This window comes from Paramisgurnus dabryanus, chromosome 22 (assembly GCF_030506205.2).
Source record: "Paramisgurnus dabryanus chromosome 22, PD_genome_1.1, whole genome shotgun sequence".
Classification (NCBI taxonomy): Eukaryota; Metazoa; Chordata; class Actinopteri; order Cypriniformes; family Cobitidae; genus Paramisgurnus; species Paramisgurnus dabryanus.
This window is the reverse complement of record NC_133358.1, coordinates 20,722,868-20,741,850: the sequence shown is the minus strand read 5'-3', so window position 1 is coordinate 20,741,850 and position 18,983 is coordinate 20,722,868. Positions and strand designations below refer to the sequence as shown.

Below are 18,983 nucleotides of genomic sequence, written 5' to 3'. Positions count from 1 at the left end.
GAAAAAACCTGTCCTAAAGATAAGAAAATTGATTAACCAGGAAGAAGCGCCAACATTGGCAGTAGTTTGTGGGTAAAGTCCCCTTTTTTGTTCAACTAATGGCACATGGTAGGGACTTGGATACCAGTTTTGAAAATAAAGTTCCCCATTCTGTTCAATGATACAACAAACTACAATTAGAGATGGTTCAGGTTTCCGCATTTATTGACCACAAAACAAAGGAGTTGCCACAGTGATCATTTATTTAAATAAATAAAAAGGTGACAAACTGAAATACTAGGTCTATAAACTGAACAAAAGTTGGAAACGAGTTAAATAAGTCAAAACAAAAGATTTTTCAGATGACTTATGGCCTCTTCAGTCACACAGCCTTGTTCAAGGAGATGTTTTGCAGAGCCTTAGAAAGTTTAGTGGCTTCTGACTTTTTAGTCTTAGATTGAATCTTCTTGTGCTGCTTGGTTTTTGGCTTCTGCAACAAGAACAGACCCAGCTGAGAATCTTCAGCCAATAAAATACACATGCCTCGGTACAATTCATGTATCAGTTTACCTGCAGTTTTGTCTTCAGAGGGTTATGGACCACAGAATGCCTTCTCAGGCTTTCCTTTAAATTGAAAATGTCACCTTTAGGAACATGAAAATATATAGATTTTTAAAAAACCTAATGCATCACTGACCTCCATAGCGAAAGCTTTACCACAGCCTGTAAAAGAGCAGATGAAGTCACGCTTTCTCTCATGAAAGGCCAGAATGTGGTTCTGTAGGTTGAAGTTTGTAGTGTAGGTTTCCTGACAACCCTGTCTGGTGCATTTAAACACACGCCGTTCCCCAGAATGAACCCACTGTTTGTGCATCTGCAAAAAACGGGCATTGTGGAAGATCCTCTTGCATTGGTCACAAGGAAGGATTTCTGCAAACAAAAAAGGACAGTCAGAACTAAAGAGCACGTAAAGCATCAAAATTATGAATTTGCAAGGAATGCAGACCTCTGTGTGCTGCTTTTTTGTGATTTTGATACTCGGTCCATGTTTTCCCTTTGAAAGAACAGTAATCCTCAGCACATGGGTAACCTTTGATTGGTTTTAAGAAATAAACAAACATTATTATAATTACATCTCTCATTTTGTTTGAAAGTTTCAAAGATCGATTTTGTTGAGATGCATGGATGTTACCTTTATGCACCTTCTCGTGCAGTTTTAAAGCTTTAGAAGAAGCAAATTTCTGGTCACATTCCTTAAAGTCACATCTGTTAGAAAAGGCATGGATAAGGAACAGAATCCACAACAAATTCAGCATACAAAAATGGCATCTTAAACACTTACTCAAAAGGCATCTCATTTGTGTGCTCACATGCATGAATCCTCAGCTGCTTTTTTTTACTGAACGATTTTCCGCAGTTCTGATGGTTGCACTACAAAACAAAAACACTTAGGCAAGATTAAAGCAAACACAAGAATGAAGAAAATTTAAAAGTGAAGCATAAAATGACTCACAACATAACACCGTTCAGTGTGCTGATGAACATGAGCAATGTGGTTCTTCAAGCTTCCAGGTGTGGAAAACGCATCTGTACATCCGCTGACCGAGCACCTTGACGGGTTTAAAACGAGCAACAGCAGAAATGTGTGGCAAAAGGGTAACTTTGTTAACATAGTAAGGTGCCTAACCTGACAGCATTTTAGGGAATTTATGTTGCCTGCTGAAAAATACAGAAATTCTATTGGATTTAAAATACATTTATAATTGGAACTGTATTTGGCTTTAATGTTAACTATAGCAGTCAATATTAGTGTGCTGGGTTGGGATGAAATCTGGCAGATGGGAACCAGTATAACACTATTAAATAATACTATTAAATTTATAATAGTTTTAAAAGGTAAACACCTGATAGTTTATTTTTAATGGAGACAATTAGACTTCAAATAGTTTTTCAGCAGGGATGATGCTTATAAATGCTGTCTAGGCACGTGGCCCTCTAAGTTAAGACACAGTGTGTGGATCCACTCACAGGTAGGGCTTCTCCCCGCTGTGACTCAACTGGTGTCGGGTGAGCAGATAACGGGTGTTATAGCTCTTGTCGCAGTTTCCACATGCAAATGGCTTCTAGAAATGGTAAATACAAGCATAACCTTGCAATTACCTACTTTAAAACTCGCAAGCGGGAGCGTGAAACCCCTGACACTCTTGTCAGAAGTTGCATGGCGGATATTGATTGTGTTCTTACGTCACTCACCAGTCCAGTGTGTTTGCAGTAATGCGCTTCCAACTTCCACATCTTGGTAAACGCCGCTTTACAGTTAGCAAAGGAACATATGAAATGTTTATCCGGGTGCTGTGGTCGCTCGCCCATATTAGCCGCTCTGACCGCAATCCTCGGTCGGTGGCAAGGTGCTTTCATTGAGCTACGCTTTATTGTGAGTGGAACATACCACACTGGTCCCCTGAGAACTGCGTGTTTGGCAATTAACGAGAAAATATAATAATAGCCCAATATTGTAACGTACCAGGATGCTTATTATAAATAACAAGAAGAGTGGAATTTTACAAAGAATATTTATGTTGTTTTAATTCATAAACATTAACAGTAATTGTGTTATCACAGTTAAACAAGACGCACCCCTTGATTTGAATAGACCTACCCGCGCGCTCACGTGGTTGAAGTGACGTAACTTCGATAAGCGTTGTCAACATAGCGAGTGTTTTTTTTTTACTTTTTGTATCATTGTTATTATATGATATTACATCATATTTGAGATATAAATGTTTTCCACTTTTATTTTTGTATTTACATTTATTCTGCGTTTGAAAAAATATATAATATTATAAGGGTCATTCCAATGAATCTGTGCCATTTGCATGTTCTCGTCAAAATTGAAGTTGATATTTTTCTTTTTTTAACACTAATTTTAAGACACGTTTTACTTTTCATAATGAGTATTGGTCAATCTCAGGTAACTAGTTTTTTTTACATGGATTCTTAATGGAGGATGGAGGCATTTTGATAATAGGACTGAGTTTTTAGCATAGATTTAGCAAATACATGAAATATAGCTGCAGTAAATATATGCTAATAGCATAAATACACTTAGCAAATTCTAGTTATTTACCAAAATATTGTATTTTAAAATAATCTAACATCAAAGAAATAATATATGTAACAGGACTGTATATTAAGGGTGACATTCACAGTCTAGCATCAATATCATAAAATATACAGAAAAGAAAATGAGATAAGTTACTTTTGATCTTCATATGACCTTCAGAAGATCAGATGATTGAAAATGTGACCTGGGGGATATTCCTAAATTTTTAAAGGGGTGTGTTGTGTAACAGGAAATCCTGGGGCATGACTAAAATGTGCATTTTATCTAAAATATTATTACTTTTTCAATGGTAATTTTTTTTAAAGTAAAGATGTGATATGGACCCATACAAAAATGCAAAAAAATTAAGATATCTAAAGAATTGTTTGCTTTATATTTAAAGGTAAAGTATAGAGATAGAGAGCAGGGACAGATAAAAATGCTATTTTTTTAGTGTTCTGTGTAGTTTTTATTAATGTTTTAAAATATTTAGTTTAAATTTTGTGTTAAATTAACATGCAGGACACTTTGCTTAATAATAAATTGTTTTTTGGAGTTAGTCTTCATGCTTTTTTATACTTTTAATATCCTGGGGACAGCCATGTTACCCATTCGGTGGAATGACCCATAAAAATATTGTAATATACATACATTTGGTGCTTTATAAAAATATTAAGATTTTAAATTTTCTACCATGTCTTTCTTTTTATGTACATATATGTTTAAATCACTGTTTGTATAATTGTCATCGTATCAAATTGCAGACATAATGCAAATATGAAGCGATAATATCATAAAAATGATGACGTTTTTAAACAGGCTGCAGCCACTTAACTTTCTGTTTATCAAAGCTGTCACTTACCATGACTGCATGATTTAATTACATAATCTGTTAGACACATAACATGTTATAATATTATGTATACACAAATGGTGTTTACTAATTTATTATTTGTTTTGAATGGTGACTCACACGTGGCGCCTGATAAACCAGTGTTCACCTTTACACACAATTTGTGATTGGGATTGAAGGTCTCTGGGATTGTCTGACAAAGATTAATATGGATATTGAACTGTCGATAGTGGCTCCATTCAAGCATATGTATGAATATGTCTGTCTGGGGGTGTTTTAAAGTCTGGCTCCATCTATCATATACACAGGTGGAAATGACTGCCATAACTGTGGTTTATGAGCCTCAGTGTACAGGAGTGATATGTATGATTTACTACAGGAAAGATCCATTGGTACCATTCCACAACTTTGTGTCCCAAGGTGACCCTGTTATATTTCAAATCAGTGTTGCATACTGTAAACTATTTCTCATTTCCTGCCTGCCTCCCTTTACCCTAAGGCAAGTGTTTATTTCTTTCCCTATATGAAAAGTACATTGGATTAACCTGATCCAAAACTGTAGCATACAGCTATTCACATGGCCTCTAGATTTAATATTTAGAAAATGTAAAGGGGACATTTCATGAAAATCAGACATTTTCCATTATTAACTGCTATAATTGGGTCCCCAGTGCTTCTATAAACCTCAAAAATATGAAAAACCTCAAATTCATTGAAATTTGGCTCCCCCTGTGATGTCAGAAGGGGATAATACCACCCCTTAATCCAAGCAGGACAATGCCATTTAGTGCAGAGATCAGCTCATTTGCATTTAAAGGACACACACAAAAACACACATTTTTTGCTCACCCCTACAAAATGGCAATTTTACGGAGCCCCTACGGGGACATGGAGCAAAAATAAATAAAGTTTAGTTTCACGTGCGCACGCGAAACTAAACTTAAAAAAAATCTGCATATGAAAGTTTCACATGAGCACATGAAACTAAACTTTAGATTTTTTTACTCCAATGTCACCTTAGGGGCTTGGTACAATTAAAATATTTGTGTTACATCTTAAAAAAGTCTTGTGTCGCCATTAAAGATTACCGAGCCCCTAAGGTGACATTGGTGTAAAAAAATCAAAAGTTTAGTTTCATGTGCTCACGTAAAACATGTGCTCACGCGAAACCTTCATGTGCAGATTTTTTTTAAAGTTTAGTTTCAAGTGCTCACGTGAAACTTTATGCGCAAAAGTTTCACGTGAGCACTTGAAACTAAACTTTATTTTGAAATATTTCCCGCACAATAAAAGCAAAAGTTCATGTGCGCACGCGATAGTTTCACGTGAGCACGCGATAATTCACGTGCGCACGCAAAACTAAACTTAATTTTTGCTCCATGTCCCCTAAGGGGCTCCGAAAAAGATAACCTACATCTAATTAATTTATTATTTACTTCCTAATCTAAATTATTATTGGCTTGTCACCAGCACAAGCTGTTTTGGATACTACCCATTTTCTAAACTTATTCCTCAGTATTGAACATAATAAAAGTTATAGTGTTAAAATTAGTGTGATTGTTAAAATATTATTGTTATTTATCATTCTCGTTGCACACTTTGTACACAAATGCTGGGATATTTACGTCAAAAATAGACGAACCCAACACATTGGGTTGTAATTTAACCTGTATTGTTTCAACCGAAAATGCTGGGTTGTTTTAACCCATTGTTGGGTCAAATAAAAACATTTGCTGGGTCCTTTTTGACCCAAATAACCCTGCATTTTCAGACCAGCTAGGATGCTCATCTAAGTTCTTTCAGACATTAACACAGCAAAACATTCCTAATCTACATTTCCTACAAACCTCCCATTCCTTCACATCATCCGGTCTTGCAGTGTTCCAACCCTCCCCATGTTTGAGATTGATCAATAAAGCTGTCGCTGTATCTGAATGGCCATGATATGTCCTGATAAGCACCAACAAGCAAAAAGACAAACACCAGCTCACAGCCAATCATACTGGGGTGATTGGAGACTCGTACGTTCAGTCTCTCATCCAGTGATTTCACAACCTCCACGAGGTTACAGAAAGAGCAAAAGACTGCTGGGAGAAGACAACGTGATGTTTAGATGTTCTATCTCGGTCTTCCATGTTTGCTTGTCTCCAGGGGTGAGAGAGAAAAGTTAATGTGTAACATGTGCGGTCGATACGGCTGCAACGCTGCTTGATGGCCTAAATCTCTGAGTGTCAAACAGGTATGATTAAGCACCTTGTGTTACATGACTTGCCTCCGCTCACTTTGCTCCATCACGTTTTCCTTTTAACGTCTCCTCTCTCTGTTTACCGTTTAATTCAGTCTATGAGGCCGAGCCTTGAAGCACTTCAGCGTGCAGAGAGGCGTGAAATGCTCATAAGGACATTGCTGTGTACCTTAAAAAACGAAATTAAAACATGGTGCTCTGATGCATGAATAAATTAATTATGGAAGGGAAAAACACATAAGCATTTCCAATCTTTTTCTCAAAATAACACATCATTGCAAAAAACATTATAGAAAATATTTAGGAGTGTTTAGAAATATTTAAGTTGATTGAGCATTGCAGTAGCATTGCAAAGGTTTTGGGTTCGATACCCAGGGAATGTGTCATAAAATGTATATAGCTTGAATGAACTATAAGTCACCTAAAGTGTCCACCAAATGCATTAAACTCTTAATTCATTCAAGTTCCTATCACTCCCTGGGTTTATTTGTATATAGTTGGTGTTAATGAACAGCAACTTCATTGCAATGAGAAATTCCAGGTCATTGTAGATTTTCAATATCTCGTAGTAATCAATAACAGGCCAACATGTCACTTGTTGATTGATATTATTGATTATGACCTCATCACCTTCATCCCAATCCTTACAAATTTTTAACACCAGTACGATAGCAGAGGGAAAAATGGATAGGCACAGCATACAATGAGGTTATCAAGTTATCTTCAAACATTCACACAGTCATGCAATGACCTCTCAGCTTGTCATCCTAATACTCTGGCTAATTCCCAAACCTCTGTGTCCCCCGAGGATGAAGAGAAAAGGGCCGATTCTGTACAATAATAGCAGCCAAACCAAAGCAAGCTGTTATGCATGAGCTGCATGGTTTCTCTTTGAGTAAAACATTTAATAAAACATGAAAACATCCAGTATATCATCAAATGTAATCCTGTACCACAAAACCAGTAAGAAGTAGCAGGGGTACATTTGTGGCAAAATTATAATTTTTTTATGCCAAAAATCATTAGGCTAAATATCATTATTCAAATCATAAATATACTAAAAATATATTTATCATTAGCAATATGTGTTGCTAAGGACTTCACATGGACAACTTTAAAGGCAATTTTCTCAATATTTAGATTTTTTGCACCCTCAGATTCCAGATTTTTCAATAAGTTGTATCTTGGCCAAATATTGTCATATTCTAAAAACCATACATCAATGGAAAGCTTATTTATTTGGCTTTCTTGTGATGTATACATTTCAATTAAAAAAAAGATCTTTATTTGGGTCACAACAAATAACGTAATAACAGAACGTCATGGGATTAAGGCTGTTTCGCACAATCGTCATAAACTCCCACACAGCTGTGGTGTATCTCGGTAAACTGGCTCTAATTGAAGCAAATATTGGGTGAAGTGCTGAGGTGGGACGAGATAACATATTTGTCAGATATCCAGTCAGGCATTCAGCCGCAACGATTACACAGCACAAGTCAAGATAGAGAAGAAGGTGGTCCTCACTTACACACCAAACCACACACACACACACACACACACACACATAACAGAGTAGATATTTTTGTAGACACTCCACAAACCATATTAAGTTTTTTAGATTTTGGGGTGATCAGATTTATGGCTTGGTCATGACCGTCCTTATTTAAAAAAATTGAACACTTGTTTATGTTTACACTTTAAAGGAAAGAAACTAATTAAGATTAAATAGCTTTATTAAAAACTGGTTTGGTATTTAATCCAGGGCAATCTGTTGCTCTTTATATAACTTATAATTAATGAATCTATTATAAATCTAATAGTTTTTTGAATACTGTGGGCATGTTAAAGAAACTGTGGAGAAGAGTACAAACTATTTCTCAGGTCTTGGCTCTATTTATTCTGTTGAAAAGAAACAATTATATATTGATAAATGATGGTATCCACACAGTTGAGGGTACACATTGACTTCCATAGTAGGAAGAACAAATACTTTTGAAGTGAATGGGTACCATCAATGTATGTTTACTTTCATTTATTAAATATCTTCTTTTGTGTTCAACAGAATAAAGAAACTCATACAGGTTAAGAACATGAGGATGAGGCAATGATGACAGCAATTACATTTTTTGTTTAATTAGCCCTTTAAGCCTATTGGCCTAGACTAAAATGCATGATTAGCTGTAAACAACTTATTGGGGTGGTCTCCCAGACAGGGATTATCTTAAGACAGGACTAGGCCTTAGTTCAATTAACTAATTTTAACAAACATACTTAGCCAGGGGTCCTTGAAATTTGTTCTAAATTATATAATTGTGTTGTATTAAGGGTAATAATATTATTTACATCCAAAAACCACATCTTTCTTGCTACTGTTGAATTTCAGAATGATTTTCAGTTCATTTAAAAAAATATGTAGGCTAACCAAATATAATTTGAAGAAAAATAACCTCTTAAACACAAGCTGAATCACTATGAAACTAGTGTAAAAATATGCTTAGTAATTTTAAGGGAGTCCTTGGAATTATTTTCTCCCCTGTAAGGGGTTCCTGGCCACAAAGTCTAAGAACCCCTGCTATAATGAATCTTCAGGTATAACTGATGGTTGGCACTTGTGGTTAAGTCAATGGCTAAAGCTGCCCTCTAGTGACAGAACATATGAACTTCCACATACGTCATCTCACACATGATGCTTGTGATCCTGCCTGATTTCACTACTGTAATACGGCTTCAGTGTATTTTAACTAGTGTTAAATTAACAACTTAAATGTCTTTTCCATTAAAGCAATTACTTTGATAAAAACCAATTGATATATTCTTGTTACCAACATAAATTGGGTAAGACGAATCATCTAAGCTCCGACCAGAAAAATACTTTACGAGGTACGCCTCTGTTCACTTCAACAAACATTAACGTATTTTTAGTTGTTCTGATATAAAAGCGATTTTAAAAATGGCTCAGAATCAATACACAGGGTAATAGTCAAAGTGACAAACAAGTCAGTTACGCCACTGACAATTGTGTAGAGATCTTTGGCAGCAATTTTTTTTCCAAATGCCCATTACAACTTTCTGTTGCACTACATTTCCTTTTTTATGGCCATTAGGATTCCTCTACTTAGGACTAGGGATGCAGCGATTATAGATTTTGATGGTACGGTTATAGTCTGATAAATAATCACGGTTGTATGGTTATTAAGGATTCATTTATTTTACAACATTAACGTATAAAATCACATGAATAAATTTTTGAACAATTGCTAAATTTTTCTGTATTTTCAGTTTGTGTATTTTCTCTACAATTCTTGGACAAATGATAATAATAACAACTTGGCTGGCTTTGACTTAAACCGTATAGGTGCCTTTTGAAACCTGTAGGCTATTCATTTTAATGATCTTTTGAATAAATGTAACTTTACATTTGGACTGAATGAAGTTATATTATTTTGGTTTGTTTGAAGTATTGAAGTTAAATATATGAAGTAAAAATGATAAGAGCCTCTCAAAATGAATAATTACACAGGGTCATCCTGAACCAGGTACTGCAAGTCATTTTGACAGGTGAAGCTTAATATTACACAAAAGTCAAATATAAATATTAGGGGTGGCAAGATTAACGTGTTAACTAATGCTATTCATTAATTAATCATTAACGCGTTAAAATAATTCAACGTAATGAAATGCAGTCAGACGACCAGGAGCCCCGCCCGGGTTTGATCCGCGAGCAGGAGGTTTTTAATGCTGTACAGAGTAGACAGATTGGAGTGTGGCTCTTTCACGTACAGATGCAGGTGCGCGCGCACACATCCATGCACACACAAACCAGATGCACGAACAACCAAGAGACGCGTCACGCGCACATATTCTTTTGAACGCGGAGCTTTGTCATACAATGCACAATCCAGATGCACGAACAACCAAGAGACGCGTCACGCGCACATATTCTTTTGAACGCGGAGCTTTGTCATACAATGCATCATGACGCATGCGCCTCTTGTTGTTTCGTCGATCTGGTTTGTGCGTGCGTGAAACAAAAACACGCGGTGTAGCGAAGGCTTTACGGTTACTTAACCGTGACATTTTAAAGCGCGGTTAATAGTGAACCCGGTTAATCGCTGCATCCCTACTTAGGACCAATTTGAAGTCACACCTGAAGTTTGCTAGAAGCCAAATGAAACCTGACAAGTTACAAGAAAATCTTAGGGAATAAGATTGTGACTTAACCACAAAAACAAACAACACGATTAAAAATGACAGCACCTTGTCATCAAAAAAAGTTTCAAACAGAGTATGTGGTACAAAGGACTTTATTTTGGTCAGCAGACCTATGCCATGAACTCATAGGGGATGGGCTCCAAAAGCTGAGGCTCGTTGTTCTTAGTGCTGACAAAGTGGGCTGGCCGTGGAGCTTCAGGCTGGATGAAGGAAAAGAGATCAAGACATCAGCAACAAATACAATAAAAGGGTCAGCCAAAGCTATTAAAGGCCTATTGGTTGATTACCAGGCATAAGACTAACATTTGAATATATCACAATTGTTTGAATGCCCAATATCGTAAAACATGTTAATTTATATATAGTTCACCCAAAAATGAAAATTCTGTCATCATTTACTCACACTAATGTTGTTACAAACACACAAATTTCATTGTTCTGATGAACACAAAGGATATTTTGAGAAATATTCGTAATCAAACAGTTTGTGGACCCCATTAACTTACATAGTAGGAAAAATGAATACTATGGAAGTAAATGGGGTCCACAAATGGTTTGGTTACAAACATTTCTCAAAATATCTTCCTTTGTGTTCATCAGAACAAAGGAATGTATACGGTTTGTAACAACATGAGGGTGAGTAAATGACAATTTTATTTTTTGGGTGAACTATCCCTTTAAATATCCTGACAATAAATACAAATCTGGTACATCTGTTTAATTAGTAAGTCAAAATTTAAACAGTGCACATAAAGAAGTGAATTCCCCATACCTGGCGCTTCAGCTCAACCCAGGTGCCCTGTTTCTTGGCCTCAATCTTAACCTTCTCGTTCTCCTTCACACGCTGCAGGAAGCTGTCTCTGCTCTTTGAGTGCTTAACATGCTCGATACGCACATTAATTCTCTTAGCCAGGATCTTTCCCCTGAAAGTAACAACAATTGCTGATTATTACAATAACAGGTGATCTGTTATTTATATGAACTTACAAACTTCAATCCTTAGAGTCATGTTCCCATATTGACAATCTGGCACAGGCATTGATAAGTCTGCCCAGGGTGCATAAGGGTCACTACTCTTCCCCATATGAATGACCATAGAGGACACTGGGCTGCCCTTATGGCAAAGTGAATCTGGGGATGCATTGCAACTTACAGCTACAGAAAACATTTCAAGAATGTATTGTTTTGTATGTAATGCATTAAAGGTGACATAGAATGATTGAACGGGGTATTTATCCTTGTTCTGTGATGTGACATGTAGACAAAAATGTTTTTGTTTGGGTCTGTAATGCCTTAGAAGCCTCCTAAAAACCTCTCTCAGATAGCTCTATTAGGGTGGGGGATTTTAAACAAGTGGTTTTGCACCTATTTGGCTCCCCCTACTGGCTTAACTTGCAATCTCATTACTGATTGGCTGACTTTGCTGCCACTCAAAAAATGTAGCCAATTATTTTAAAGTGGAGGGGCAGTTAGATGCCTGTGATGTCATAAGCATCAGTTTTTCAGACTGGGCCATTTCTGGCTGACATTTCTAAGAGAGGAATTTCTATGAGACTGAGATGTTTAGCATGTTTAGCACTTTTCGTATGTTTGTGAATGTGGGTAGACTACCATTATTCAACAAAGACAAGGTAAAAATGGTTTTTCATTCTCTGTCCCCTTTAAAAAAAAAAGTAAACTGCTGTTGACTAATGAGCGTTTCATTAAAAAAAAAAGGCTAATTTAATTGTAATGGACATAATGTAACCAAAGAAAAACTTACTTGACTTGCTTGTTGACGATGATGCCTACAGCATGCTGTGTAACATTATAAACACGTCCTGTTTTGCCATGATAGCATTTATGAGGCATACCCTTCTGGATGGTACCTGTTCCCTGTTGAAATAGGTGACGTCTCACATAAGTTTTTTTTTTACAGAAAGTTATGACAATTATTCTGCTCATAAAATAAAACATACCTTGATATCAACAATATCCCCCTTCTTGTAGATACGCATGTAGGTGGACAGTGGGATTGGACCTATTGCAGAGAAAAAAAAACAATATTTAAACTTTCTATAGCAACATAGCCAATACATGTACACATGATATCCAAGTTAAAAAAAAAAGTAAAGTTTGTGGGATTCAAATAACTCACCATGCTTGCGGAAGGGCCTGGCAAACATATACCTGGTCCCCCTCCTCTTGCCTCTTGTGTTCGTCATGATGCCTGATTACTGGACACAAAAATAAAACAAGCTAGACTTAGTACTAATAAATAAAAACCGTTTAAAAACTATAAACTACTGTGTAACGTTAGTCTATTGAACGATGACGTAAGTACAAAGGGCCATGCATGTTTTTGATAGATGGCACTTGTTAACATTACCATTCCTAAATAACATCATGCCCAAAAAACATAAGTTAATTTAAAAGTTCGGTTTTAATCAAATTAAAAGCATTAAGCGATTTTTAAAACTAATCAAGAAAAAGCTCGTGCACACTTGGAACACATTAAAACCCGCATTAGCTCGATTATTCCCATCTATTTAAACTTATTTATTGAGACATCACTGAATTTAGATTCAATCTAACATGTTAACGAAATTCAGACAAATTCCTACGACTGAGATTTTCCTGTCTATCTTTATTAGTCTCTTGCAGATCCAACTCTGTACAGGCATGGCCACATGGAACAGACACGCTAAAGCCCGACACTTTATTTTTAATCTTTACAGCGCCCCTCTACAAACAATTGGACTTAATTTCGAAACTACGTTTGTTAAGGAAATATTTGGGCGTTTATATGGCAGTTCTGTTCAGTGAACGCTACATAATGAATGATTTTAAACACAATGTCTGGAGCGCATCTTACCCCCGGTTGCTCGCAAGATGGCGGGTACGGCGGAAAGAGAGTGATGGGGTCCTACGGCTCTTCCTTCAAAGCACGAATAGGAGTACTATTCGTTTGCCTGAGTAAAATGATCAGCTCTATTTTTTCAGGGCAGTGATGTCATCGCTATGAAAATAACAAGTTAGTTCGTAGTTGTTTTTTACGTGAATTTATTTGTTTTAAACACCGGCTTGCTAGTTTACCTAGTTTTATTTTCAATTAATCATGTAGATTATAATGTAATTTCGGTTAATTTTATTCAATAATAGGCTTCACGATAATAAAGCTCAGAAACCGGAATTAACTAATACAATTTAATAATAGATATAAGTGTTGTCACACGCTCTCTTTTAATATTTTGCAACATTAATGCTAAAAACAAATTTAACAATTTATGAAATATTACAAACAAAAAAGAAGGAACAATTTACTGAAATGATGCAATAAATGTTGATGACATTGCTAAAAAAGATTTTTGTGACATTGCTGGAATTGTTTTAGGCCATTGCTGGAATTTTTTTTAGGCCCAGTAAAGATATACATTGACCCACACAGGACATAAACCAAACTAAAAGATAGATTTTGCACAAAATGTAAAAATTACATATATAACCCCCCTTAACCAATAAGCAAAAAGCGACCAATATACTTTATGGATTTTTTTATTAATATAACAACATTACTTCTGTTTGCATCAGATTAAGTTTTGGAAGGGCGCTAGGACCGCGCGGAATGCCCTCTGGCAGGGACGCAGTCTGTCCTCACGGGGACTCCTCTTCGCCTCCGCGCGGTGATTGGGTGGAAGATGGCGCTGGGCGAATGGAAATCCTAATGACAGTTTCCAAATTTGCCTCTTTTTGTACCATGGTGAGTAAATATCATCTCAATCGAGGATTATCGGACGCTATTGCTTGCATGAACCTATAATCGTTAGTGTACAGCATTAGTTATGTGAATGGTGACTGGGAATTGGACTCCTTGGGTTGCCAGTTTTCCTCTGCTGCAGTTGCGAGCTGTCTTTATCCGTGTGTGTGCCTGTTATAAATTCTGCACTGGGCCTAAATAATATATTGATACTAATCGTATGTGATGTGATACCAATATTTTGTCTTTATAACACAATGTTAGGACTTTAATTCGTCCGTCCTTATAGGATTTTGCTAAAGGCAGCAGAGCAAAGATGTGCTAACTGCTGAGCTGAAGTGTCATTCAGCACAGGTTATGATCGTGCGTATTAAGCGAGAACCAGTGACATTTTGATCAGTTCCGATTATTTTTTAAGTTTAACCACACAACAGTGTTTTGTTTTAGACAAACATTGTGTTAAGCATTGCAAACTTGAGCAAAATATTTTTTGTCAAATGCGCTCTGTGTACCTGTGGTTTAGTGCTATGGCTGCTTCCAGTGCGGTCACATCGTGATTACAGTGTCCCATCCCCTTTGTAACTCCATATCTTGGATATCTTATCATGTTTATTCGTTTGATTGATGACTTGCATTATTTTGCGTTGAATATTTAGTTAGAAAGCATATAATGCTAAAGAACACGGTAGTAAAATGCAAATGTATTTTAACGTAGTTACATTTCTTAGCTCTAAATTTCATAAGGTGAGATTTTACATGCTTTGTTTTTCTGTGTATAATATTGCGATTTTAACACGCATTAACAAATACACTTTATACTTAAGAAGTATACTTTACTATTTACTAAAGGAAACTTCAAGATCCTGCTGTTTTTGAACCATACTAAATACTAAAGTATGCTACAGTATTTTTTAAGTTTATCAGCTGGCTTGCAATATAGTATACTACAGTAATGATACTATACTATAGTAATAATTAATTACTATAATATTTTACAGTAAACTACAATAGTAAATAATAAAGTATACCAGTGCTACCTTCCAAAATGTCCCAACAGACCCAATTGGGATAAAATCATTTATGTTTGGTGAATAATTAGCAGATATTATAAAATAATACACATAATTGTTGCATGTAAGCAATGTTGTATGGTATTAAACTGTATTTTGTATAATGTATTGTATATATATCATCATCTATATTGCTCATTAGGGAATCTGCTAGTGTTGGGACTGGTCTTTGAAAAACATTTGTTACTACCGTATATTTTGGTTCAGGAGTCTTAATATAGTCGTACGCACCTGTAAATGCCTGAATAGCTGTGCACTTCCTGTCTTTCAGGGCGCCAATGCCTCCGCTTTGGAGAAAGAGATCGGCTCGGAGCAGTTTCCTGTCAACGAGCATTACTTTGGATTGGTCAACGTAAGCAAAGATGCTCCCTGAATTCTAACATTGTCTCCTCCAGGAAGATTCTTCATCATCGTGTGTGTTTGTTTGTGTTTTATCCACAGTTTGGAAACACCTGCTACTGTAATTCTGTGCTCCAGGCACTGTACTTCTGCCGGCCGTTCCGGGAGAAGATCCTCGCCTACAGAAGCCAGCCACGACGCAAGGAGAACCTGCTCACCTGCCTGGCTGATCTTTTCCACAGTATAGCTAACCAGAAGAGGAAAGTAGGGGTTATACCCCCTAAAAAGTTCATCACGAGACTACGGAAAGAGAATGGTACAGTGAACAGGAAGGCGAATTGTAATGAGATACAGTTTTGATCACAGACAGGTTTAGACCCAACAGGTTATTTCTAGTTTGCCTTAAGCCGAATTCGAATGACAGTAGGAACACTACGACTGCCTTAGGCTTTGTATACAATTATAACCCTACGTGTATCAGCCACTACTTTATTCTAGGTCAAAACTGTTACTGAGTGTGTTTCAATAAAAAAAATTGAATTGCATGTAACACTGTCAATTCCACAGATTTTATTGGCACAAAAATGCATTGGATTTTGCGTGTTTTCCGACAGTGATATTTTGTCTCTCTGGCTATCCGCAGAATTGTTCGATAATTACATGCAGCAAGATGCACATGAGTTTCTGAACTACCTGCTGAACACTATAGCAGACCTGCTACAAGAAGAGCGCAAGCAAGATAAACAGAACGGCAAACTGGCCAATGGTACACTTGATTCACAGAACAATAACAGTACCCCACCCTCCTCCACCTGGGTTCATGAGATCTTCCAGGGCACGTTGACCAATGAGACGCGATGCCTAACGTGTGAAACGGTAATCGCATACAGATTAATATATGCATATTTCATTGACAACCCCTATCGTTCAATATAAGATGTGATATCCCGATCAAAGTTTCGTTGTACTTTGGTTGGATGTGCTTTAACTGAGGTGTGACTTTCCTTTTTTGCAGATAAGCAGTAAAGATGAGGATTTCTTGGATTTGTCAGTGGATGTTGAGCAGAATACTTCAATCACACATTGTCTCAGGTCTGATAACACACAAACATACGTAAACCCAATGCAAAACAATCATTAACATTTTATGAATAGAGATGCACCCATATAAAAAGTTTCCACTGATACGATAGCCGATTATTCAGACTGATATCTAATATATAACTAAATTTTGAAGATTTAAATTTTTTGAATGTTATTCATTAATATAATACCCATAAATATTGAACATTAAACCAGTGCTGGTTTTTTTACATTTTCTATACACAGAGCTCAAATTCATTGCATTTTTTTCTTTTGATTGACAGATGTATCGGTGCATCTCTACTTATGATTGTGTCTATTTGAATGAACTATTATTTCTCGTACTGTTTTTATAGAGGTTTTAGTAATACAGAGACGTTGTGCAGCGAGTATAAATATTACTGTGAGGAATGCAGAAGTAAACAGGAGGCACACAAACGGTTAGCATTGGTATTTAATTAGATTTTTTTACCATAGATTTGCTCTATGTGATTTATACTTGAATGCGTTGTGTGTCTCTATAGGATGCGGGTTAAAAAACTTCCCATGATCCTCGCTTTGCACTTGAAGAGATTTAAATACATGGAACAACTGCAACGCTACACTAAGCTAAGCTACCGTGTGGTCTTCCCTCTGGAGCTCCGCCTCTTTAACACATCTGGAGACGCCACCAATCCCGAGAGGCTTTATGATCTGGTCGCTGTGGTGGTGCATTGTGGCAGGTTAGTCGGTAAACGTACTTTTTGAAGTACTTACACTCATTTTGCCTCCACAAAGCTTACTCGTGTGTTATTTTCTTTCAGCGGTCCAAATCGGGGACACTACATTGCTATTGTAAAGAGTCATGATTTTTGGCTGCTGTTTGATGATGACATCGTAGAGGTAAGCTGCCAGTCCTTATTGAAGAAATGCAAAATCATTGGTTTTCATGAATCAAGTGGATTCAAATGTCAAATTTTTTGTTTCTTTAGAAAATTGATGCCCAGGCGATTGAGGAGTTCTATGGATTAACCTCGGAAATCTCCAAGAACTCAGAATCCGGGTACATCCTGTTTTACCAGTCCAGAGACTGAGAGAGACCAGAGGGGCGTCCGATTATGGACACCTGTGCGACAAGCGTGCCTGTTTGCAATACCCTGCTGCATACCACCCGTGCAGGTTCTTTACTGCAGCGGCACCTTACACACCCCACCCGTCCAAGCCCTCCCTCGCCGGTCTCGATGCAGCAGTTATGTTGGGCATGATTCAGTCGGAAGGCCTTTTGAACGTTGTCTGTCAGTTGTATTTTCGTTGTGGGAGCATTTTATCACTCGTGTTAAGTCCTTTACTGTAGAGAGAATGTGTTTTAATGTCAGACTGTAGGATTTGACGGGGATTTGCATCAACATTCAAGCTGCAACCTTGTGATTCCTGCGGCTGTGAGGAGGCTGAAGACTTGTGCATGGGGGAAAGGGGTGTGTTTATTATAATGAGGGGAGGGGTCTACACGCTCCAGGTGTGGGGCACTGCGGGTTATGTATTTCTACCTTGTACAGAGTGATATTTGTATAAATATTATGAGAATTATAATAATATTACTGATATAGCCAAAAAAGAGGATAGAACCAGAAAAGATGTATAACACTATGGTGCACTTTTGATACAGTTTTGTAGATGTTGGCAGGTTAATGTGAGGGTTTGCTTGAGATGGCCTGTTGTGAAATTATCATTTTCTGTTTTAAAGAAAAAGAAATAAAAGTGTATACACCAAGAAAGGATGTATGCATGCAAGCATGTAAATATGTGCTATTACCAGCCTGCTGCGATTTGATTGGACACCTTTTCTTAGAATGAACCTTCTCTCTTGATGACTCATTTTTGGTCACTGTGGCCCCTCAGTGGCCAATGCGGATTACTGCAAGATTCATACAGCATCACTCATGCTTTACCAATTGCACTTGCAGCTTTACCAAATCGTGTGGGTTGTGTGTTGCCTCCATTATGCTTTTAGGATTAGGAGGAATCTTCTTACATAAAACATTACATAAATTTCACTCTGTTTAATCTGTTTATACAGATTATCTTTTTAAATCAATACTGAAAACAGTCACAATTACTCTTAAGTAGTCCCATATCACGCCTAATTTTTGATTATAAAATATTTTATTCAGTGGCTGTGCAGTTGGGAGTCCTCTGGGAACTTCGAATTTGTAAAATGGGTTAACAGGAAAAAATAGTGATGGGGTGAGGGCTATAAGGGGTTAGGGGATGCAGAAGAGAAAGAGAAAATAGTGGGGGAAGTGGGTGACACAGATGAGCATGCTGTTAATAGCACGCGCCGAGAATAGCTCTCACAGGGGAGCAACACACAATGTGCATCTTTC

At 36.9% G+C, this 18,983-nt stretch overlaps 3 protein-coding genes across 3 annotated transcripts; 1 reads left to right on the top strand and 2 right to left on the bottom strand.

Annotated features, from left to right (window-relative positions):
- Positions 1-191: 191 nt before the first annotated feature.
- On the bottom strand, positions 192-2,394 carry gtf3ab (general transcription factor IIIA, b). The gene is made up of 9 exons (XM_065259012.2): positions 2,233-2,394; positions 2,008-2,102; positions 1,493-1,589; positions 1,322-1,410; positions 1,172-1,245; positions 986-1,069; positions 677-909; positions 550-603; positions 192-469 (listed from the first exon to the last, which is right to left on the bottom strand). Exons 1-9 carry the CDS (start codon positions 2,347-2,349, stop codon positions 362-364), a joined length of 951 nt encoding a protein of 316 aa, XP_065115084.2. The 5' UTR covers positions 2,350-2,394; the 3' UTR covers positions 192-361.
- Positions 2,395-10,468: 8,074 nt separating this feature from the next.
- Positions 10,469-13,361, bottom strand: rpl21 (ribosomal protein L21). The gene is made up of 6 exons (XM_065258203.2): positions 13,247-13,361; positions 12,530-12,608; positions 12,351-12,412; positions 12,155-12,267; positions 11,165-11,315; positions 10,469-10,592 (listed from the first exon to the last, which is right to left on the bottom strand). The coding sequence occupies exons 2-6, from the start codon at positions 12,594-12,596 to the stop codon at positions 10,503-10,505; spliced, it is 483 nt and encodes a 160-aa protein (XP_065114275.1). The 5' UTR covers positions 12,597-12,608; positions 13,247-13,361; the 3' UTR covers positions 10,469-10,502.
- Positions 13,362-13,971: 610 nt separating this feature from the next.
- usp12a (ubiquitin specific peptidase 12a) lies at positions 13,972-18,564 on the top strand. Its single transcript, XM_065258202.2, has 9 exons — positions 13,972-14,131; positions 15,470-15,550; positions 15,640-15,853; positions 16,181-16,413; positions 16,553-16,629; positions 16,977-17,060; positions 17,145-17,342; positions 17,424-17,502; positions 17,592-18,564. Exons 1-9 carry the CDS (start codon positions 13,997-13,999, stop codon positions 17,691-17,693), a joined length of 1,203 nt encoding a protein of 400 aa, XP_065114274.1. The 5' UTR covers positions 13,972-13,996; the 3' UTR covers positions 17,694-18,564.
- Positions 18,565-18,983: the final 419 nt, after the last annotated feature.